Below are 24,884 nucleotides of genomic sequence, written 5' to 3'. Positions count from 1 at the left end.
TGATGAGAAGCCCCCCAGCAGCCTGAGTCTATAAGGATGGTTCAGCGTCACCTGATCCAGCTCTTACTACAAGCTTTATCCAAAAGGAAAGGAAAGATAAAGCTTCCACCTGTCGAGTGTTTTCACTCAGCTATAGTGCAGACTGTTTGCTGACCGTGCACCAAACACTTCAAAATAGACCTACTTCATGTTAATGCATTAATAAAGTTGTGTTCCCGTCTTCAATGAAGCCATAAATGATTTGCTGGAACCTGTGAAGTGAATTTGTGCGCTTCATCATTCAGTCGTCTCCTTCCTGTAAAGCAGTTCCTTTAATGGCAATTTCATAGATTCCCCTCCTCTCTCCATTTCCACTGCAAACTGTAACAGTGCAAATGACCCTCAGCTGTTTTCAGAGTCAGCAGGCAGAGTTGTTATTTGTCAAAGTTGTCGTGATGTTTTTGCAGGAGTACAGCTCACAGGGTGTGTGTGTTTGTGTCCCAGGTGGCTTTTAATGGATCGGGTCTTGAGGTTATGCAGTGTATGCAGTGTTTTTTAACAAAAGACGATTGCGCCTGAGTTTTGAGGCTTCAGTGGACCCTGAGGTCCAGTTTGAAAGGAGGATGAGGAGACATGAAGGTCAGCTGGAGTGAGAAACGAGGACATTGAGACGCTGTTCCCAGTATCAAAGCTGTTTTCTGGTTTTAAAAAAAAGATGCTAACATCTACAGAGTATAAGATTTTGTCTTACACGATACTCTCCATATGATTCCTTTTCTGTTGTGGGTAGAACAGCAAAAAAACAAAGTATTAAAGTTTGAGTACAGAACATTTCTGAGTTTATTTCAGCTCCCAAGGAGTAATTTTACACATTCAGAGTAAAATGTTGCTCAGTGCTGGAGTTGTCTGACAGGACTTATAACATCAGTGTTAGCTCAACTCCTTGGAGATGCAATTACACTCCACCCACACATTTCATTTCTCCGGTTGCAGCAGCAGGAAAGAGTCGGTCTCCTCACTTCTATCATGTAAGCTGCATATAGACAGATGGCCAATGACTGCTTGTATTCTGCAGAGAGAGGCAAGTAGGGCAAGAATACCTTTATTACCAGAGGCTTAGAGGTCAATAAGAAACAGGAGTTAGCTTCTTTATTTTGAGTGTGCAGCACTTAAAGAGGGTATGTTACATGATTTTGATTAATTTACATTTTATAATGAATCAACCCAGATTTTGTTATTATAGATTGCTTACTTCATTCAGAAAGTTAAGACTTAATGTTAGTTAAAAGATTTTGTCACATTTCTGTGCCCCATACACCGCACTCTTACAGGCTTTATTATTATTTTATTTATATTTTCCAAACATCCCTGAACATGAATAGTGACCACGTGTCATTTTGAGGTTAAAGTTTTGAACTTTTGTTTTGTTTTTTGGGGGGTTTTGGCTGTGATGACTTTACCATTCTGCTAATACTATACTTTAGTTTTATCATTTAAGTTCGATTTCACATGTTCAGTTATCAGTTCCTTGTTTATTATTATTATTTCTTATATTTTGGGTTTGTTATTGATGTCAGTGTTTCTCTTCCTTCATCTGTGTGTTTATAACTTTGTTCTCGGATGTTCTTTCTGGTTCTTCTGGTTCCACCATGTTTTGCTTTGAAGCTTAATTTTCTTTCATGTCATGTGATAATTTTATTTTCTTGTCTTCCCTTGACTGGCTGATTAAGTGTTTCCAAATTCAGGGGCTGCATCCTTTGAAGGTTGCATTTGGAGGTCAGACTGACAGTCTGAGGGAAGCAGTCACTGCATTTAAATGTATATCGCTCTATAACATTGAATTTGGCTTCATACAAGTTACATGGCATTAGGGATTTTGTCCTCCATCTCTCTCCAACACCTCTCTAGCTGCCAGTTTCATGGTTGCTAGGCAACAGAGGCAGCGCTGATAGGCTACACTTCCGGTTTCTGAAGTTTTTGTGGCCTGTGAAGGTGTGCCCTATGTAGGCCACGTCCTTCGAAACATGCAGCCTCCAGATTTGGACACAGTTTCACCTGCGTCTGGTCCCCATCCTGTTTCTCATTCCCCAATCCGTTCCCGGTGTATTTATAGTCTTACCTTCTCTTTGCCTTTTGTGCATTTTCTGCGTGGCAAGCTCAGAGTTATTTCCCAGTGACCTCCTGTGTTCTGCTAGGCCTCTTGTGTCTCTGGATTTATGTTTGTTTCAATTTTTTTTTTGCATGTCTTTACTTTGTAGAGGTTGTTTATTTTGGACTTTAGTTGAGACCTGTTTTTGCATTTTAATGCAGGAGTCTGACTCCTTTTACACCTTTACACTTTTCTCTGCCACACAAGCACTAGAAACCATATCCACAAGTAACCACCACAGCATATCGCATTAAGATGTTGAAAGCATATATTAACAGTCTTTGTGCTTGCCACTGCAGAAGTGTTAAACACTTGGAAACATTTATTAAAAGTTATTCATTGAAACAACCATGGATAGCTATGCTCCTCAGCAGAGATGGGCAATAACGCGTTACAAGTAACGCATTACTGTAATCCGATTACTTTTTTCAAGTAACCAGTAAAGTAAGGGATTACTACTGCAAAAAAGGTAATTAGATTACTGTTACTTCCCCGTAAGCACGCTGTGTTACTGCGTTACTAAAACCGTGATTTTTTGACGAGTGTCTCATGACAGTGACGTAAGCGAGTGCGATGTTCGTGGCAACAGCTGTGTGCAGATCAACAATGAATAATATATCGAGTGCGGGAGAGAGTATGAGCGTGCAGCGTTTAAAGCGTGGAAGTACTGACCTTACTTTGAGTTTGATTCCATAAAAAGTGACAAAAACATTTAGTCCGCTGTGCGTGGGAAGAAAACTTCTTTTTACAGCGAAAAACCCCCTAAACTTCTGAGCAAGCACCGACAGTACGCTGCCACGGGAATGTGAAACTCCCAGATCCTTCCACTGACCGCTACAACACACCTGCACCAGGGTAAACCTCCGCCTGCCCCACTCCTTCTAAACAGGTGAAAATAGAGCAACAGGACCGCTGAGTCTTTGCTTTTATTTATTTTCTGCTGTGGTTTACTCACATCTATTAGAAAGAGTGAGTGTAAACACAAACAACTATTTTATTTTATGTGCTGGAATGTGCAGAAAATAGGTTTAAATGTTCAACAAATGTCTTCCAGTCAGAGAATGTTGCATATCATTTAATGTTTGCTTGATGCATAAAGTTAAAAGATTAAAACTAACAAAACAAGTTTTAGAAAGAGACTTTTCCATTTGATTACATTTTATATGATGGATTATGCAAAAAAAGTAGAATTGGGCTAAAAGATCTATCGCTTTATTACCTATTCATGTTGTAAATCGTGTTTTTAAAAAGTAACTAAGTAACTAATTACTTTTGAAAATAAGCAAGTGCATTTATTTACTCTGGAAAATTTAAGCAGGCATCCAGCCTGAAAACAGCTGTGGAGGCAAACAACCACCATCTAGTTTAAAGTACCAGTCACACGGTCAAATGCAGTCCAGGTTAATTTGGTTCCGGTGACAGCTTAGTAAATCATTTTTAGTGGAGCCTCTTGACCGCAACTCATCTTTCCACAGGAGCTGTCCAACTCCATTCAGGTCATTCCCTGAGCCTAACAGATACATATACAGGGATCCAGAGGAATTACACTGAGATTGAATGTAATGAGAAATCTGTCAGATAAGGGGCTCTATAACGGGAAAGACAACAAAGTAATAGGCATGGTGGTAGAAGCCACAGGAAACATTAGCTCATCCATCCCCTTCATGGTCAGTGTACACGGATATCTGAGTGTGTACCCCACAATCCATCACCGTGGCAGGCACAGCACCACCTCTGCACCATCTACCGGTCAGGGCTCCGGTCAGTCTGTGTGCTGGTGTGTCTGTACACTGCAGGAGTATGTGGGAGTGCTGACCCTACATGTTGTACACCAGCGGTCCCCAACCCCCGGACCTCGGACCGGTACCGGTCCGTGAGTCGTTTGGTACTGGGCCGCGAGAGTTGAGGCTCAGCTGTGAAATGTATGGTTTTCAGGGTTTTTATCGGTTTTCAGCGTTATTTTGTTATCGTTTTTATCGTTAACTCGGTTTTCCTGGGTCTTTTCACGTGTGTTATGAATAACTTTTCAGTACCGGTACTAGTTTTATTTAGTTGTATTTATCCGCGACACCTTAAAGGCCGGTCTGTGAAAATATTGTCGGGCATAAACCGGTCCGTGGCGCAAAAAAGGTTGGGGACCGCTGTTCTACACTTCACTTCCTGTGTGAGCTCCTGTTATGAGGATTTATGAATGCAAAGGAAACAGAGTAAATGTAGTAACGACTATGTCAGCGAATAAACTGCTAATGGTGATGAATACAGCAGAAGCAGAGAGATAAATCTGTCTCTTTGTCTCTATGTAGATAAATACGACAAGAGAGCCACGACTCAGAAAAATTACATTCCCACTCACATAAACTGAATTCTGATTTAGAGGGAAATGTGTTTTGTTTTTTTCGTGGATTCTTTTTTCAACAGACACCTTTATTATCAACGTGGCTTTTCTGTTTATTTTCTTTCTTTGTGGTCATAGACTGTACGCGTGATCAAGAAAGAAATGAGGAACGGGAGTAAAAGCAAACTTGCTGGCTGCATATATAAAAATTCCCTTTCAAAGCCAGTAATAAATGTTGACTTTAGATAGGAAGCACATTTTCAACCTTCAGGTTTTTAACTGAGTTTTAAACTTTTTTTTTGTTAACTTAACCGTTTTGGGAGAAGTTAATGAAAAATAGTGTAAGTCATGTTCACGGATCCAAATGTTTAAACTGTGAAAATATTTGACTTTTAGTTTTTTATTTTATTTTTTTTAGTTCTGTTAATGTTTTCAGGCTTATGCTGCAGAAAATGGAGCTCAAGCCTCTAATGTGGTTAACATTATGAACATTTGTATTTGAATCCAAACCTTTCCCTCAATGAAAACTTGATAGTTTTGGTGCCTACAACACAACAACACGGAGTATGAAAATTACATTTGAAAGAAAATCTAATCTGAAAATAAGTGAGTGAGTAGCTGGAAGTCAAACTCTACTTGGCTGGATGACACTGCCTATCTTGTTAAATGTAAGGTATTAAAACTGCAAAACTGCTTTCCTGAGATGTAATTAAAAATGCTGTTTAGTGGAATGGGAAGGTCGTTTTTAAAACACAGGACTGGATGAGAACATGGAAGATTTGTTCTCACTGCAAATTCTCAGCAGGTAGAGATATTGAACTTCTTCTTGTTAACAAGAAGAAAAATTGTCCCCCTTCATCTAAGTTGGGATGCAAACTGAAAGGACCACTGTCGTTGTGAGGTAACGGTACTACCCAGGCTGTATCCCAATTCAGGGTCTGCAGCCTTAAAGTACGCAGCCTTAACGGTCCACAAGGGCCGCGTACTCAAAGACCGCTAAGGCCGGAAGTGTGAGGCTTGTGAAATGGGACGGTTTAGCCTCCTTCGTGCTGCCCAGGTTGCCTAGCAACCATGATACTAACAGCTGGAAACTTTTCAGCTTTGTTTGACAGAAATGAAGGAGAAAATCTTTTGTTCATTTGTTTGTTTGTTTCTACATGAGCTTTGATCATTCTCTGTAAGATTAAGCTCAGCTATTGAACGGTGTATATTTTAAAGTAAAGGCTTTAAAACCAAGTTAGTACAAACGTCACTAATGTCACATAACTTTGCCGACAGTAATATTTTAATGTTCTTCGTTATTAAACATTTGCACATAAAGAAGTGACATAATATTAAGTACTTACTTTTAAAAGTTTACTCTTCCGCCGTTTTTTTTCGGCAAAATTATCCACACCCACCGCCGCGCTATGCATTCTGGGATATGTTGGGCCACGAAGTCTACGCCGCCACATCCTTAAAATTCAGGGAAATGAAGGACGCATTTGAGGGCCGCATTTCGAGCAGCCTGCGAATTGGGACAGCCTTCGTCGCGTCGCTGTGACGTAATCGGCCTTAAAATGCGGCCTTTAAGGCTGCAGAGCCTGAATTGGGATACAGCCCCACTGCATTATCTGCAGCCCCAGCATGTGAGAACAGTGACTTTTTACTGTCCAGAGGCTCATACAGATCACCATGGAAAACGTATTAGCAAAAAAGAAAATCCTTCTTGGTTTTTCATTCTTGAAACAACAGGGAGGTGTGGACTGGCTGCTACTTAGATTCCTATTTTTCTATGCCGAGTGCTCTGTCAACCAATAACACATTTAAACAACTATTATGTTCCTTTAAGGACCTTGCCTAACATACTAACAATCTTATATATCTTGACCAGAAATACTTCAACATGCAAACTGAATTAGTAGACATTATGTCGTTATGTTCATGTGTGTCAGCCATTTCCCCATGTGTTCCCACTTCCCTCATTATCCTCCTGTGTGTATTTAGTCCAAGTGTTTTCAGTCACTCCTTGCCGGATCGGCTGCGTTTTTCCCATGCCGTGTGATATGGAAATCGTGCTTTCAGATTTCCATATCACTTTGCTATGTTTAGAGTTTTTCTTGTTTGTTTTCTGTTCCCCAAGATTTTTCTTGGTTCTTGTTTCTTTTCTAGTTTACCCAGTGTAGGTCATTGTTTAGTTTTATGTTGTTTTCGTCCTTTTATTTTGTACTGTTTTGTCTGCCTAAATAAACCGCTCATCATCAGTTATGTTTGAGTTTTAGTATGTCCAGACCTGGGTCCACTCTTTGCACTCCATGCAGTTTGCCTGAGCAGACTGTGACAAGGAGAGCAAGTTAAAAAAGATTTTTTCTTTCTCTCCATGACTGTTGGAAACTCATGAATGAAAGCACATGATGGCATTCCTCTGAAACAAATGGCTGTAGTTCAAAAAGTATGCATGTGTGGGCTTTGAGGCATGGCTTTTTGAAAAGCAAACAAGCGTAGCTACGTTTTGCAGGTAAAATGATGGCTGTAGGTTAAAAATTGTGGTCACAGCGGCAGATTAAATACCAAAATTTCAGACGAGATTTTCTGCATGTCTCACTCTAACCTCACTTTAGCTTCCCAGTGTACATGAACGGGGAGAGATTTGAGAGATTTCTCTGGACAGTTTTGACCAAAACTGAAAAACTGTAAGAGGTACCGTGAAAATGTGCCTAAAGGAAGAGGAGTGACAGCAGAGAAGAGAACGAGTCTCTCCATTCAGTGTCTAATTTAAAAAATCTGAATAGAAGCGAACAGTGCATGAACGAGCCGCTTCTTTTGAGGTATGAACAGCGTATCTATGACTACTTGGTGGATGAAGAAGAAGAAATAATCTGATAAGGATGTGGAGGTTTACACAGACCGTGGACTGGCATCTTCCTAACTCTCTGTTCAGCCTAGGGTGGGGCAGGTTACATCTTCATCCTTCTACGTAGTCCAGACTTTTTACATCAAGCACGCTAACACAAATTGTGTGTTTGGGCCAACAGGAGAAGGAGGTGACCATCACTATGCCTAACGGGGAAACGTCAGTGATGACGGTTCGAATCTGGAATGAAACAGTGTCCAATCTGACGCTCATGGCTCTGGGCTCCAGCGCTCCAGAGATACTGCTCTCTGTTATAGAGGTACACACACACACACACACACACAGTAACTCTGTGTATCGTTTATTGAGATGCAGATGGTAAGTAGACTTGTCTTTCCTCTCCCTGTTACAAACTTTTTGCAGGTGTGTGGTCACGAATTCAAGGCTGGCCAGTTGGGTCCAGGAACCATCGTCGGCAGTGCTGCCTTCAACATGTTTGTGATCATCGGGATCTGCGTGTGGGTGATCCCCAACGGCCAGAGCCGGAAGATCAAACATCTGCGGGTGTTCTTCATCACCGCGTTCTGGAGCATCTTCGCCTACATCTGGCTCTACCTTATCCTGTCTATCATATCACCGGGTGTCGTGGAGGTGAGGCAGACTCAGTGTGAGAGGATGAAAGAATCATTGAGCTCAGAGGTGCAGTGACAACATACCAGATATTTATTCATCTTTTTGGTAAATTGGTAAGTTCTCAAATGAACCCTCTAGCATGAAGACGTGAAGCGAAGTGATCAGGAAATAGTTTTGACACGGAGCAGTTTTTGTCTTTTATTTGTTTTAGAGGTTGGGGAATATGTGGAGGGAGACATGTCAATATCGTCTTCTTCCTGCTTGCTGATGGACAAACTTCTAAGCAAAGATATCTCTTATTCTTTTTTACCACACAAGTAGTGATGTTAACTTGTGAATCCAAATGTGACCACATACTGTTGTTTCCTTATGGGCCAGGTCGCCTCACAGCAAGCAGATCCCGGGTTCAGAGCTCCTCCTTCAGAGTTACTTCAGCTGTTAAGAAGATGGATAGATGAATGGATGGATGGATGACTGATCTTTAACGACTATAATAGTTCTAACTTTATAATCTCCATGTGTGTTTCAGGTGTGGGAGGCCCTGGTCACCCTGCTCTTCTTCCCTGTCTGCGTCATCCTGGCTTGGATCGCTGATCGGCGCCTGCTCTTCTACAAATACATGGGCAAGCGTTACCGAGCCGACAAGCGCCATGGCATCGTTGTCGAGACTGAAGGGGATTTGACACCCAACAAAGGCGGCATGGAGATGATCATAGATGGCAAGTTCCCAGCGCGAGGGGGCGCTGTGGTTCCTGCTGAAAACTGTGGGGGCGGCACTCAGGACGGGACCACAGGCGCCACAGCCAACAACATTGGAGCGGCAGCAGGAGCCGTGGGAACAGGAGGGGGAGCCAATCTGCCCCACTCCACCAGCGCTACAGTCAATGTGGAAAGCAGCAAGGAGCTGGATGAGAGCCGCAAGGAGGTGAGACAGAGACGGGAAGAATCTTCAGAGAGCAGCATAGGAGAGCATCTGATCACAAGCACAACATCAGAATCAAACATTAGACTGTTAGTTTGAGAGATTCAGTTACACGCCAGATGATGTGTTACATAAAACTGTGTGAAAGGTCTTCCTATAAAACAGGTGAACTTCAACCATCAGATCAGCAAACCAGAGAGTCAAAACATAAATAAAAATATTTCTGAAGACAGACAGGAAAACAACAAAAACCTATGGAGCACTTGTTACTGCACATTTTAACACTGTCACTATGCAAACAAAGTTTTTCTTTCTATTCCTCAGATGCATTTCTGGTTTGTGCAGAACATCTTAGTGCTATGTGTGGAAAATCTGTGTTCAAAGTGAGGAAATGAAGAAACAAGTGTTTCATTTTCATGTAATCTTTAGAATGTAAATCCATTTGGACTCTGGGGTCATTGCATATGTGGCTTACCATATATTCATTTCATAATTGCATTTCCCACATTTTTATGTTGGTGAAAAATCTAAACTTGCACTTTCTGCTTTTTTAGCACAGAATTGTAGTTCTCCAGAAGCTGATTGTGTTCATCTGGACGTAGCGTTTTTGTGGGAGAAACGTTTCGTCACTCATCCAGGTGACTTCTTCAGTCTCAGCTGACTGCAGGTTTCCCCAAACCTATAAACAGTACATTTGCATAATGACTGAAACCAGCCCAGTGAAGCTATACCCAGGGGAATCTACACCAAGTCTGTATGGTTTACTGAAAATACATAAACAGGATGCACCTTTAAGACCGATTGTCTGTATGATCAACTCTGTCACCTATAACATCTCCAAGTTTCTGGCTTCCATCCTGAACCCGCTGGTGGGCAGCTCTGAACACCACATCCAGAACACCCTGGATTTTGTTGAGAAGGTGAGAGATGTCATTATGGAGGCAGATGAAACCATGGTCTCGTACGACGTTACATCTTTCTTCACTTGCATCCCAGTCACAGAAGCGTTGGAGGTAGTTCGTAAGAGATTACAGGATGACACCAACCTCAGCAACAGGACCACTCTCAGCATCGACCAAGTGTATTTGAACTGTGCCTTCATTCCACCTACTTCACATACAAGGGTCAGTTCTACAGGCAGAAACATGGGTGTGCCATGGGCTCCCCAGTTTCACCCATCGTGGCCAATTTGTACATGGAAGAAGTGGAAAAGAGGGCTTTGCTGTCCTACCCTGGAACACCACCAAGCCATTGGTTCAGCTATGTGGATGACACCTGGGTGAAAATCAAATCTCAGGATGTACCACAATTCACGGATCACATAAACTCGGTGGACCAACACATCAAATTCACCAGGGAGGATATGAAAAGTGGCAGGTTAGCCTTCTTAGACTGTGAGATTTCCATCAGGAATGGGGGACATCTAAAAGCTGACGTGTTCCATAAACCTACACATACAGATCAGTATTTAAGGTTTGACTCTCATCATCCACTGGAGCACAAACTGGGTGTCATCAGGACGCTACAACACAGAGCGAACACCATCCCCACTGACACAGCGGCCAGAGAGGCAGAAGAACAGCACATCAAGAAGGCCCTGAGTAAATGTGGTTATCCCAGCTGGACTTTTGTCAAAGCTGGGAAGGCGCCTAAAGAAAGCTCCAGCCGATCCAGGAGAGAAGGACAACCGCTGCCCAAGCGAAAACCTGTAGTGATCCCGTACATGTCAGGAGTATCGGAGCAGTTGAGACGCATTTTTTCTAAACACCAGGTCTCTGCGGCTTTTAAACCCCAAAACACGCTGCGCCAAAAATTGGTCCACCCCAAGGATCGGGTCCCCCGACACAAACAGAGTAACATAGTGTACACTGTTAAGTGCCAGGATTTATACATCGGGAAACCAAACAACCTCTGGCGAAGCAGATGGCACAACGCAGAAGAGCCACCTCGTCAGGCCAGGACTCTGCAGTCTATTCACACCTACAGGCCAGTGGACACTCTTTCAATGATGAGGATGTACACATCCTGGACAGGGAGGAACGCTGGTTTGAGGGCGGAGTCAAGGAGGCCATTTACGTGAAAAGGGAAAGACCATCTCTGAATCGAGGAGGGGGCCTAAGGGTACATCTGTCACCATCTTACAATGCTGTGATTGCAGCCATTCCCCAACTCTCTGTGAATGGTACTCATGGTTATTGATCAGTGGTTGTTGATCAATGACCATGAGAATTTACATAACTGTGATTAAGGAACTGACCTCCCTGCTCATTGTTCCTTCAGTGGGCTGGTTTCAGTCATTATGCAAATTTACTGTTTATAAGATTGAAACCTGTAGTCAGCTGAGACTGAAGAAGTCACCTGGATGAGTGACGAAACGTTTCTCCCACAAAACGCTACGTCCAGATGAACACAATCAACTTTTGGAGATTTACTTACCTGGATGATGGAGCATCCATCAAGACGACAGAATTGCAGGAAAATAATGGATTATTTCTCAGCAGGAGACAGAAAGATAGAGTGCTCAGTACATTTCAAACACCACCCAGTGTAAGGTTTCTGCCACAGGCCCACGCTCCTTAGTCTAAATTATATTTTTCATACTAAAATATAATTATTAAATTTACAAATGTACTGTGTTACAAAAAAGCAGAACAGAAGATTTAATTTAAGTATTTGAATATGTGCTTCATTATTTTCTGGCTTCTGGCTCAGAACACATGTAAAAAGTTTGTTATTTTGCCTCATAAATAAAAACATAACTTTTAGTTTTTTTGAACAAGTTTTTAACAGATTTCTAAAGTACTTGTGTTTTCTTGTTTTTATGAAATCTCGTCTGATAAATTTGTTAAGCGCCTCAAATGCAGATAAATGTGTCTCCAGTTTAAATTTCCTCGAGTGAAGCATGCATGCTTTGTTCTGCACTTTATAATCTCATTTTGTTAACAATCGCTGCTTTGCACCTGTCTGGAATGCAGATGACAATAAGCCCATTTACATCTGCTGTGAAAAGATTAACGGCTCTTACTTTTGAGGAGTAGAACGAACTTTTTTCTTATCTGAACTGAAAATCTATCAACAGTACAAATCATAAAACCCCCTGAGGAGACCTTGTAATACTTGGCTCTATAAATATAATTTACTTGATTTAGAACTGAGGATGGAAAATGAGAAAAGCAGAGAAATGAGACTCTTGGGAAGAAACTTTATTAAAATAAAAGCTAGACAGACAGTAAGAACTGAGAGACAAACAGGTCCTCATCCACATCATTTTTCTGGCCCAATTAAACCAGGCTTTAAAATATCATTCTGATATTTTAAGCTAAAATATGCTCCAAAGTGGACTTTTTTAAAGTTGCCTTTCACAGGTATTTTCACAGTTTACCTTGGACTTGGGTGACAAGTTTGAAGACGCTGCCCATACTTACATAATTGGAGTTTTAGAAATGTAATTACATTTTGCTTTTTTACTCCTAATTTGGCTGTATGTGCGGTTCATGCTCAGATATCACAAGCTGTACCGAAATGTACAGTACTGTATTTAGTACCAGAGAAAAAGTAGCCTTAAAGCTGAGGGTTAAACGTTATTCTGCTGATAATATTGTGCTAAATGGCCTTTTAGGTAGGTTCGCACCCTGAAAGCCAGCTGAAAGTGTCGAGTGCACTCCACCCCTGCAGTTTTGCTATTTGAGTTCGCTGTGTGGGCAGAAACTTGATGTAAATGTGTGCAGAGGCAGAACGCAGCCTCAGGCTGTGGGCTTCACTTCCTCTCACTGAGGTGACCCCTTCAGGACCACTCACTCCTTTATTGATACTGAGCTATCACTTACTGTGAAACCTGGCTCCATGCATATGCAGCACATACAGGTTACACTGAAAAGGGTTATTTCTTTTTTTGCTAACAGTCGCTCTTAGAGGGAAGATAGACCAAAGCAGACCACATATGGCCCGAGTCCCTGGATCCAGCAGGACTATTTTAATCCACATTACAAAGAATCCTTCACAAAAGTTCTGGATTCAGATCCAAAGAAATTCTAAAAGTTAATCACGCCACACCGAGTCTTGCAAATACATCCATAACTGAAAAAATAACACATTAACAAGGAAACACGCTGTTCACTCTTGTTTGTCTACAAGGTTTTTTGTTATCTGTTTTTTGTGACTCAGTTTCATTACTTCCTTCCAGGTTCTCTCGCTGGTGTTGTGCACAGCATTTTGTTCTCTTTTTTATTTATAAAACAAATAAAGTTCCTCTTTGCATCTCTTTGAGATTCCTGATAGGCATTTGGATCCTCTCTCTACACCCGGTAGCACAGGCCAAAGGTGCTTATCAAAATCTGCAAGACTGACTTAGTCTTGTTTGTCTAATAAACTGCTGTTGGACAGACAGACTTATTTCCCATACTCAGCATCAATGTTTTTGTCTCTTTCAGTCCTTGTAAACAAGACAAGACAAAGAACAGCCCATCAGGGGAGTCAGACCTGCACATTTTTACATATTTTAAGAGCAGGTTCACAGCTCCTGTTAAAATGCCAGAAACAACCTGTGTTTCATGTTGTGTAGAGAAAATGAAAGAAATGGTTTAAGTATTACCATATTTGTGTTTGCTTAATGGTCTATTTGTAAATCTGCAGAGTACCTGGTACAGACTGAGAGTGGGTTATGTTATATCTTTTTCAAAGTGACATGCAAAAATATATCCTAACACCAGATCAGCTTCACCTATTCTAATACAGTATGTGGTTATATTGTGAAGGCGATTAGTAGGAAGCAGGATAATAACTGCTGATTAAAACTGTAAATCATATTGTATCTGGTGGAAGTGAAACATCACCTGACTGGATATCGTTATGGAGAAAAGGCGTTATGTTAGTTTTGTTTAGTTTTGATTTTTTTTGCTGACCATTTCAAGTAGCACAAATGTGGGATGTTTTCTGCACCAACTCATGTGATCAAATGTAATTAGACATCAGGCCTCTTTGTGTGACTGTCTTTGGACAGCAAAGGGGTAATTTATTCCTTTAACTGATGACATTTTCTCTTTTAATGCTTGAAAGTTGTTGGAGGTTATTATTTCAAAATGTCATCCTTTTGATAGCTCAAGCTTTTAGAGAAAAGATGCAGTGATTCTGTTGTTATGAAACCGAAAAAGTATATAAGATATTTCTGTGTTAGCCTTTTTTGTATTTTATATCTCTAAGACTTGATGCAATCTTGTAAAAAACTAAATGTACCTGTACTGTATCCAAAGGGGGGGGGGAGAGAGAGAGAGAGAGAGAGAGTAAAGAGCAGCCAGACACTGCTAACAAACTGCACTTGATTAGTTGATCTTCAACAAGTGTGATGAGCTCTGTGAAAGCAGAAGTTTTGACAGTTTGCTGGTCTGGAGCATTAGTTGTGTGTTAACACAATTCCTCAGTCTTCCCAGGAATTCTAAAAAAGACAGAACAGCTTAAGTTTGCAAAATTATGTCTGAGCAAAGCCCAAAATTTCTGGAACGATGTCCTTCAAACAGACGAGACCAATGTTTGGTCACGATGCACAGCAGTTCATACCAGTTGCATACCAACTATTACACGGGGTGGAGGAGTGATGATTTGGGCAGCCACAGGACCCGGAGTCGACCAGAAACTCCTCTGCATAGCAAAGTACTCTGGAGTCACAACCATCTGTCACAGCAGCAAACCTGCAACAGAATGGCTGAAAAAGAAAAGTATCAAAGTGTTGCATTGATCCAATCAAAGTCCTAAAAAAGCTGTGCATATATCTGAGACGTGTAATTTAAAAAAAAGCCTGAAAACATGTAAAATATTTAGTCTTGGAGGCAGTGAGAAATTCTTTTCTTTTACGTGAGTGGAAACGTGTCTGCAGAAACTGTACGTGATGAGAATGTCTCGCTCTTCTGTCGTGTCGATTCCATCTTAAGCATATTTGTGTCCTCTCATCTTTCCTCCAGGTGATTCGTATCTTGAAGGAGTTGAAGCAGAAATATCCTGATAAAGAGCTGGACCAGCTGGTGGAGCTGGCCAACTACTACGCCTTGCTGCACCAGCAGAAGAGCCGAGCTTTTTACCGCATTCAGGTAACACACACACACACACACACACACACACACACACACACACACTGTCTCTCTCTCTTAGGCCCTGAGGTAAACACACAAGGTTGTCCAGAACTGTGGGAACGCATAAAGTAGTTCAAGGGCTTCTAAAAATGATTCTGTACTCTTTGTTTCCTTTAACCCCTCATCCTCCTCTTCCTCTCCCTGAAGGCGACTCGTATGATGATCGGAGCTGGAAACGTCCTGAAGAAGCATGCAGCGGACCACGCGCGGCGCACAGCCGTAGCTGATGAGGAGGCCCCAGAAGACGACGACATGGCTGTGTGCAGCCGCATCTCATTTGAGAGTCCTCACAGTCAGTGCATGGAGAACTGCGGCGTCCTGATGCTGGCTGTGGCGTGTCAAGGTAGCGAAATGAATTACGCATAAGCTTATAATGAGTCCACATAAATAAGACAAGAGGCTGAGAGCTGCTGTGGTAATAAAGCATAAAATCTTTCTGTTCTACAAATCAGTGCAACATTTGATCTAAACTTTTTCTGTCTTTGATCCGACCTGTGGTCAGTTTCCTCCACTGAACCTAAAGGAAGACATTTAATTACTTGTAAAAGTACTTATGGAAGAAGCACTTTAAAGAGAGCCTGCAGTAACCCGTGCTTAAACAGAATTTCTTTTTTTAACACAGCAGTTTGAAAAAAATTCACGTAGCTTGTTTTGAGGAATCCCAAGAAAAGGTTTTTGGGGGTTTTTGGAGTAATTGTCAATGACCAACTACCACATTTTGACCCATCCATGTGGTCACAGTACGAAAGCAATTTTTTCACACAGCTTTATTAAGTATGTCAGAGTTTCTGATATATATGCCTGATTCTAAGGCACCTAGATGGGAGGCACTGATTGATGGACAGCTATACATAATACAGCTGAATAGGATTCCCCCCTCCCACACACACACACACACACACACACACACATATTCTGGTGTCAAAAATCCAGATGCATACATTTCAGCCTGTAGATTCATGACTATTTCCTTCAAATTCTTAAATTCGTTTGTTCATGTTTCCATCCATCCATCCATTTTCATCCGCTTTATCCGGGGCCGGGTCGCGGGGGCAGCAGCCTAAGCAAAGAGGCCCAGACCTCCCTCTCCCCAGCCACCTCCTCCAGCTTATCCGGGGGAATACCAAGGCGTTCCCAGGCAAGCCGAGAGATATAATCTCTCCAGCGTGTCCTGGGTCTGCCCCGGGGCCTCCTCCCGGTGGGACATGCCTGGAACACCTCACCCAGGAGGCGCCCAGGGGGCATCCTTGTCAGATGCCCGAACCACCTCAGCTGGCTCTTTTCGATGTGGAGCAGCAGCTGCTCTACTCTGAGCCCCTCCCGGATGGCCGAACTTCTCACCCTATCTCTAAGGGAGAGGCCAGCCACCCTTCAGAGGAAGCTCATTTCTGCCGCTTGTATCCGCGATCTCGTTCTTTCGGTCACTACCCACAGCTCGTGGCCATAGGTGAGGGTAGGGACGTAGATCGACCGGTAAATTGAGAGCTTCGCTTTTACACTCAGCTCCCTCTTCACTACGACGGACCGGTGCAGCGTCCGCATTACTGCAGCTGCAGCCCCAATCCGTCTGTCGATCTCCGGCTCCCTTCTCCCATCACTCGCGAACAAGACCCCGAGATACTTGAACTCCTCCACTTGGGGCAGGAACTCATCCCCGACCCGGAGTGGGCACTCCACCCTTTTCCGGCTGAGAACCATGGCCTCAGATTTGGAGGTGCTGATCCTCATTCCCGCTGCTTCACACTCGGCTGCGAACCGCTCCAGTGCGAGCTGGAGCTTGTTGCACTTTTAATTTATCTGCATTTCAATTCCCAGATCTGCTAATATTAAAAAGAACAAAATGTTCCTTCTATCTTTATCGTTTCTTTTCTTGTTGCGAGCTTGTTCATGTTTCCTTTTTAAAAATCTCACTCATTAGACCTTTGTGCACCTTATGTACAAAGGTCTGGTTTCCACCTCCAGTTTTAGTCATGAATAGATTTAGACACTCCAAGACAATCACTAGCATGTAAAAGGAAGTCTAAATTCATCCAAATTTAAAATAGAGTCCCTCTTTAGATATGTTGAATAAATGTATTTCAGTTAAATTCAGTTCAGTTTTATTCATATGTATTTATTTATTTATATCGCTCCAAATCTCAACAACAGTTGGCTCAAAGCGCTTTGGCTTCAGTTCTGAAATCATAAGGAAAACAAAATCTGCTGGTGAAAAACACGAGCAACATAAATGCAAAAGTAACTGAGAGTCAGCTTATCTTCCTATATAGGTTTTGTAAGAGTGTGAACATCACAGTACAGATAGATACAGCTCACAGAAATAATATTGTGTAATATATCCAGTGTAACTGTGTTTTATTTCTGTTGTTTAGGTGGTCTGGGAGAGAATACTTTCTATGTGGACTACAGAACAGAAGATGGTTCAGCCAACGCTGGATCAGATTACAAATACACCGAAGGAACGCTGGTGTTCAAGCCTGGAGAGACTTGCAAAGAGATCAAGGTGAGTTCAGGGAAGACTGCGAAGAGAAGATAACCTGCCATTTAAAAAACATCCTTTTATTAAAAACAAAGAAACACAAGGTTAACCGTATACAAAAAATCACAGGAACACAACAACAGTGACTCAGGTGGGGCTTATACTTTGTTGGGGACATGGACAGCTGCTGACAGTACGGATGAGTAGCTGTTCCTTTTATATAAGCTCAGGCCAGTTTACACAATCACAAAATACTACAGGGAGTCTTGTCCTCACCATCTGATGTTAAAAGTTACATCACTCAGACCCCAGCTGACCCTGGCATGGATCTTATGGATGCAGAAACTGTAGCAGGCCTTTCAGCGGTTATCAGTGTTGCTCGCAGCATTAGTGTCGCTGGGTTTGAAGTCAGGCTGAGCATTTCCATGTGGAGTTTGCATGTTCTCCCTGTACAGGTTTTGGTATGTTAATGTTGGCCATTTGGATCCAAGACACTCAAGAGTTTTGCTTTCTTAGAGGCAGAAATACAAGTACAGGGAAACAAGACACGGCTGAAGCTTGAACGTGGAAGCAGTCTTATAAATCTTAAACTCTGAAAGGGACAAAGCAAAAACTTCATAATAAAACAGGAAGTAAAAAGAGCGAGTGAACACAGACAGAGGGAGGCTCAGACACTGATGCACAGAAGAAACAGTGAAAAGTGTTAGAAGCACAAAGGAGGAACAAAAAGAGAAGTGAGGACACAGCAGTGACCACGACACAGACACAGTTTAAGAGTACTCTCTTCCTTCATCGTGGCAGATGGAAGATGAGTTTGACAATAAGGGAACTTCAGTGTTAAAGATTTATTGAAGGTTTTTTTGGAGACAAGTTGAATCTTTAATGATCCCTGTGGGAAACTGTATAGCTGATTATATGAATTATGAAATATACCAGTCACCAGCTTTGGTGCAGGAGGAGCTCTGGACTGAGAGTTTTACTTTATAAAAATGCACAAACACTCTGCGGGCTTCCTCCACAGTGACTGTGAAATCTGGGAAGATTTCCAAGGAGATCAAAGTGAGGAGAAAGAGGTGGGAGAGGGATGAGGAGATACATAATTAGAGTCCCGGGAGGAGAGACAGACAAAGGCTCTGGAAAAACAGAAGCCCGGGTTCGCGGCTGGGAGGGAAAAATACTGTTGCTTCCAGTCAGACTACTACTGCTCATTCTGCTGCTTCTACATGTGGGTTGTGTTTGTTCCCACTAACATGAATGTAAAGCAGAAAGTCACGGGTTTGCTGAGAATCTATGAGCAGCTGAAATTATAAACATAAAATTAAAGTATTAGAAAAAAGAGAGATGATATTGAAACCTGTGGCAATTCTGTAATCCCAAAGATGGCAGTTATCACTCACCTCTCACGTAAACCAGTCGTGTTGGTTCACTGCTAAGTTATCTATTAACTAAGACTAGCAAGTTTGTTTAACAAGCTGCTTCTAGACATTTTAAAGCTCCGTCACAACGACACAGATGCCTTTTAATTAGTGCTAATCTAAATAAAATACTTTGACTCTCAGAACCCGATACAGAGACTTCTCTGATTGACTCTTTCTCACTGCACGGCATATTATTTGTTAGCACATTTCACCGATGCACAAAGAGCACAAACACGATGGAGACGTCCAATTCAGCCCCTCAAATTAGTGGAAGTGAAGCCAAGCAGGCAGTAATGAGCTGATACTGCCTGTGTCGGTCTGAGCACTCATGTTCCCCTAACCTAAAGCTTTAAAAAATCCAGATGTTTGAGTTATGTGTAAAAAAACGTCACACTTAAGTGAGGAGGAACTGTGGGATTTTGGTGCTTCTACGCTGGATCACCATTTTCAGCCCAACCTTTAAAACTTCTGAAGAAAAGTCGACAAGCAGATGTCAGACACAGTTTCTGTATCTTGGTAACCACTGAAATTAAAATGTCAGTCAGTCTCTTCCTGTTCATTTAATCAAGGGCTCAAAATAACTTACAGAGCTTGCTGCTTCTTGCTTTTACTCACATTTAGAGATGAAACCCTTTTTCAAGCTTGGTTTTTGTGTTTTTCTAACTCATTACTTTTTCATTAAAGATCTGCGTTTTATTTTAAGATTCCAGTACCTTTGTGATTAAGTGAACGTGTTTGTACTGCCTCCTTCTCAACCTTCAAAAACTGCCTGCTGCTTCCAATAATTCAGCACTATTACTGTAAAAAACTGTTTTTAGTTTAGTTTTCGATGATCAGTGAAGTGAAGTGCTTCAGAGTTCCCCATCTTTTACTACAAATATCAAAACCTTTGAATTTGGGATCAAATAACACAATAAAGATGTTTTTCTTAATGTGAAACCAAGAATATTATCTCTAAAGTGCTGCATGCTGTCTGCATTAAAAGGAGACATGGTAAGCCGGCTAATCCGTGCTTGGATTCAAAATGTGATGGGAGATCAGAAGGAAGTGGGGATGAGTGGAGGGGTGGTACAATAGCCTAAAGAGCCACATTAAATAAGAAGAAGTGTGGACATCTGAAAAACTGGCAGCATAAATTGGCCCCTCCACCACGAGTGAGCGGATGGCCAGATGTGGAGTAACTATATTACAAAGGTCGGTGTCATACTTTTCACCAGCACCGATTTCATCGAACGCCGTTCCAGTTAGAAACGAGCAGCAGGGAAACCAATTAAACTTGAATACTTCAGCTCTCTGCCAGAGCTCCACTTTCTCTGTCGCATTAGTTCCACTGTGTGACGGTCACCGCAGCCTTCACAGGCTCTGACTATACGAGAGAGATCAATCTGACAGAGCCAATAACAGGTCTCATTGTCAGCACTCTTTGTTGTAATGAAGAGTCATAATTGTTGTGTCAAAAAAAAAGGAGACAATTAGCAGTTCTGAAAACGTGTCTCCTCTTCTCAGCACAGTTTATTCCAGTCAAATAAATGCAGCTGATCATTACTTTGTCTGATTACTTAAGGCACAAAATTTCATTTGATCAATTTTTAATCTGCATTATTTGCAGACCAGGCGCTATGCTTGTGGCCTCACACAGAGCCACGCACAAAGTTTCCTTCTTCAGCATAATGAAGATTAAATTAACTGTCACTTCATGTTTGCTGATTGAATGAAGGTCTGTGCTGTATCTGAAGTAGGCAAATCAGCCCCATTAGTAACAGAGATGAGACATTCAATTATAAAACACAGCTTTGTATTAGAAACGACACAGGAGAGTTACTGTTGTCTGAATCCAATAAACACTCTGGGTAGTCTTTCATTGGTGACTGAGTTGTAGTTTAATGATAATGATCGTCATCATTTCTTTGCACTTTTGTTGGTAATAAATACGATTTTCAAGAACTTTGGTTTTCTGGTGTTTAGCAGTTAGCACAGGAAACACTCAAGACAAGAGACAGCAATGCCTGTGCTATAAGCGATGGTTATTCTAGGAAACTAAATCTAAACCAAAACTAAAACATCAAATAATATTGTAAGAGTGCTGAGAGCTATAGAGCAGAGTTTAACTCCACCCCAGACCATTCACCCGCTCTCCATCCTCGTTTCCTGTCTGCTCTGCTGTTCTGTAATGAAAATAATAAAAGCCCAAATAAATCTTTAAAAAAATATATTGTTTGTTCTCTAAACTAACTAAAATCAGATAAAAATGTGTTAGTTTTAGTCTTTGACAGACTGATCACATTGTTATCAGAGCCAGCCTGATGAGGTTTTGCTACTTTTATCATTTTAGAGTTAAACAACCAAAAAACTTAACATGAACTCACAAAGGAAACTCACTGAAACTGAAATAGATTGAAAATACAAAACCAAGATTTAAAAAATAAAAAAAAATTTGACTGTAACAATACAAATACACAAGACAACAAAATATGATTTCTCATATTTTGTTGTCTTGTTCAGCCGATGGGCCTAAATATGGTCGGAAGGGGTCCTTTCTTTGTGTGCATGCGCCAACCAGCATGCAGCCTGCTGTAACCCATAATTTCCTTTGGGATTAATAAGGTATTCTGATTCTGACATTCATTTAATGAATCAGTGTGTAAAACTCCCTGAAGCTGATGTCTTCAGATATTTAATTTTGTCCAAACTGTCTAAAAACAACATGAAAGGATTATTTAAGTTGAAGACTAGTTTAACAAATGCCTTAAAAACAATGTTTTTGTAAGTCCACGCTCTACAGATTTACAGTTTATTATGTAATTTGTCAGCACATAAAAAGTGTACTGGTTGTACTCTTGGCGCTATGAGGGAACAGTATAAAAACAACTGTCACAACAAAGAGAAATCCATTTAAAATCAGACTAATTGAATTCTTATTACTTTAATGCAATTCAGTTTTATTTATATAGCATCAAAAAAACCACAATAGTTGCCTGATGGTGCTTTATATTGTGAAGTAAAGACCCTACAATAATATAAAGAAAACAGAGAAGACCCCAACATGGTTCTTGGGTCTCTGACATCATGTTTCAAACCTCAGGTAAAGAATTTGATTTGTATGTTTTTGATTCTTGTCTTAAATTTAGACTTTTAAGTAAATTTCAACCATTTCTTTCTATTAATGAGCTTAAAAACATAATTCTGCAGTTTGTTATATTTTGGACTGAGCAAAACTAATAGCATGATCATATTTCAACTATTCTTAAATAGTTGAATTTGCTGATGTATGACGGTGATGTATAGGATCAATTATAAAAACATTATTTCTCATACAAGTACTTGCAGGGGTTTAATCCACGTTACCGATCAGATCCATGCTTCTCTCTCGGGTCCATTGATCAGCAGTTTTCAGCTATTCTTAATTCCCAGTTGGCTCTTACAGCCGAATGGTTGTTCTCAGTTAATGTTCCAGAACTCTGCAATAGCCTCCCACGTCAGATTAGGTCAATTAACTCACTAACTTCACCTCTTCTCACAGACCTCTTCACTTTCAGACTAGCTTTAATTCACAGTGTCATTTACCCCCACTGCTTGATGGTTTTACTGGTTGTACAGTACGTTGGCCAACATTTATTGTGTTTTAATGGGTTATAGAAACAAACGGACTTTGCTGGTTGGGCAATAGATCCTAAAATTTATACAATATTTCAAAAAAATTGACGGTGTCAACATTGCTGATATTTTATTGACGCTTCCAGGCATCAGTAAATGAATTATACATCCTTATTTTCTAATGAACTATACAACACTGCACAGTACTGTCACATAATACAATTGAAAGATACTTTCTACCTATGCAGGAGTTTAAGTTACTTAAACTGCTTTTTACTTTTGCTGCTTGTATCTCCTCCTCGTTCTACTCAGTGGTGTGTTTTTGCTTCAAGTGGTGAAACACCTTTGTAGTTTCCAGCTTTAGCAGGAAGAAATGCATAATTTGAAAAGTACTGGGCTTTGTTGGCGCTTGTTGAAGTAACTCTTTCTTCAGGCACTAAATTGTCATCAGACGTGACTCTCTCTCTCTCTCCCTTGTCTCCTTATTGTGTGCACTATGGGATGTAAAAACAACAAATCATGAGTGATGCCGTATGACAGAGTGCAATAAAAGATAAGATAACTCTTTATTGTCATTGCACAGTCATACATAGTACAGTAGTACAATGAAATTGGAAAACTGTCCTACGTCGGCACTACATATAACACAACACGACACGATACGACACATCGCAACGCAACACAAACAACACAACACAGTATAATAACTTAGTAATAAAAAAGAAGAACAAGTGTATTTGTATTGCACACTGTTATTATTGCACATTAATTATTGTTGCACCTTGTTATAAATATAAATATTATTATTAGTACTGTTTTTACCATTGTTAACCCCCCCAAAAAAAAGTCCAGGGAGGTAGTCAGTCAGGTCAGCTATTTGCATTGATCAGGGCTATTGCCCTGTTGTAAAACTGTCCTTGAGTCTGTTTGTTCGGGACCTCAGCAGCCTGAACCTCCTGCCAGATGGCAGCAGCTTAAACACCCGGTGTCCTGGGTGTGTACCGGCCATATTGATGACCCTCTGGAGTGCCTTTCTGTGTGCTGTGGTGCAGCTGGAGAACCACACACAACATGAGTAACTAGAGTAAAAAATAAAAGCAACAGATTTAAAAAAAACAAAAAAAACATAAAAGGTGTACCTACAGAGCATGATTCCATGATTATTAATTGCTAATTAATTAATAAGTGCTCTGAAATAAGTTTCAGAAGAATGATCTAACAAATAATAAGCCGTGCTGTGAGAAAGAGTCCATCAAAGAAATCTGTGCTTCGACTTTGGAGAGTAGCACTAATTAAAAGGTGTCTGTGTCTTTGTGATGAGCTTTACAAATTAATGCAAATGATCATTTTTTCAGTGACTTCTGTATTTGCCTTCATGTGCATTCGTTTGAACTAGTGCTGTCTCATTAAAATCAGGTTAACGCCATGACCGCATTAACGCGGCAAATCTCTGTTGGTGAGTTAACGCAGATCGCCCCGCGCGTGGGGCTGCACGACGCCAACGCGTTAGTGCGGTTAGCTCGTTAACACGTTAGCGTCGTACAGCACCACGCACAGGGGCGATCTGCGTTAACTCACCAACGGAGATTTGCCGCGTTAATGCGGTCATGGCGTTAATGTGATTTTAGCGAAATTAACGCTGACAGCACTAGTTTTTTGTATTTTGTCTAAACAGTGGCATGAATCAAATTTAATAGGGATTTTTTTTATCTACATTTTTGCAAAAGCAGTGCTGACAGAGAGGGGATATAATAATATAAACAGAACTCTTTATGGGTTATAGTGAAGCTCCACATCTCCCGGATATTTCGTATTTTTTAAGTGTTTATTTCTCTTGCAAGAAAAAGTCACATTTATACACTTCCATCTGTGGCAGGCTTGGCTGGACACGCAGACCTGATCTGATTTGGGAATCCCCACCTGCCACCTGCTAATGTGCAGTGACATGATTGGATAGAGTTGACTACAGAACCAGCAGCTGAGGGAAAAGACTGGCTCTTGATATTCACCTCAGCCATCCAGATACAACAACACTGGGCTTAAGCATCCTGAGCAGGGTTCAGTTTAAATTCAGCGCATGTAGCATGACTGCATTCCACATAATACTGGGATTGTTGTTGAAGTGGCCTTCTAGGATAGAGACATTTTCACTCTTTGACCATATAATTCCACCTCAGAGCTCTCCGAAGCTTCTTATTATTCACTAATAGGATTCTGCTCAGGAATCACATGTTATGTCCAAATTTGAATAATTAATAATTACACATGAAGGACACTGAACAGAGACGTTTCTTTTATTCTGTCTTCTGGTCTCACTGAGCTTTGCTCTAAAATCCAAAACACAAAAACTGACCAGGAATTATTAATCACTACAGGAATCTCACTCACACCACCTGTTTGGAGCTAAAGTTTCACGCTGTTCT

The 24,884-nt window shown here is 41.1% G+C and overlaps 1 protein-coding gene across 8 annotated transcripts in view; it reads left to right on the top strand.

Annotated features, from left to right (window-relative positions):
- slc8a2b (solute carrier family 8 member 2b) overlaps positions 1 to 24,884 on the top strand; it is a 206,255-nt gene that overhangs the window by 154,114 nt on the left and 27,257 nt on the right. For all 8 annotated transcript variants that reach the window (XM_085429459.1, XM_085429462.1, XM_085429456.1 and 5 more), the window contains 6 exons: positions 7,478 to 7,615; positions 7,720 to 7,947; positions 8,459 to 8,854; positions 14,806 to 14,931; positions 15,121 to 15,316; positions 17,343 to 17,473. In XM_085429459.1, the coding sequence (XP_085285585.1) occupies positions 7,478 to 7,615; positions 7,720 to 7,947; positions 8,459 to 8,854; positions 14,806 to 14,931; positions 15,121 to 15,316; positions 17,343 to 17,473 (1,215 nt within the window). The remainder of the gene's footprint in view (positions 1 to 7,477; positions 7,616 to 7,719; positions 7,948 to 8,458; positions 8,855 to 14,805; positions 14,932 to 15,120; positions 15,317 to 17,342; positions 17,474 to 24,884) is intronic.

This window comes from Rhamphochromis longiceps, linkage group LG14 (genome assembly GCF_057381845.1).
Source record: "Rhamphochromis longiceps isolate RC_006_pf linkage group LG14, R_longiceps_female_GT1.1, whole genome shotgun sequence".
Lineage (NCBI taxonomy): Eukaryota > Metazoa > Chordata > Actinopteri > Cichliformes > Cichlidae > Rhamphochromis > Rhamphochromis longiceps.
This window is presented reverse-complemented; position numbering and strand designations above follow the sequence as displayed.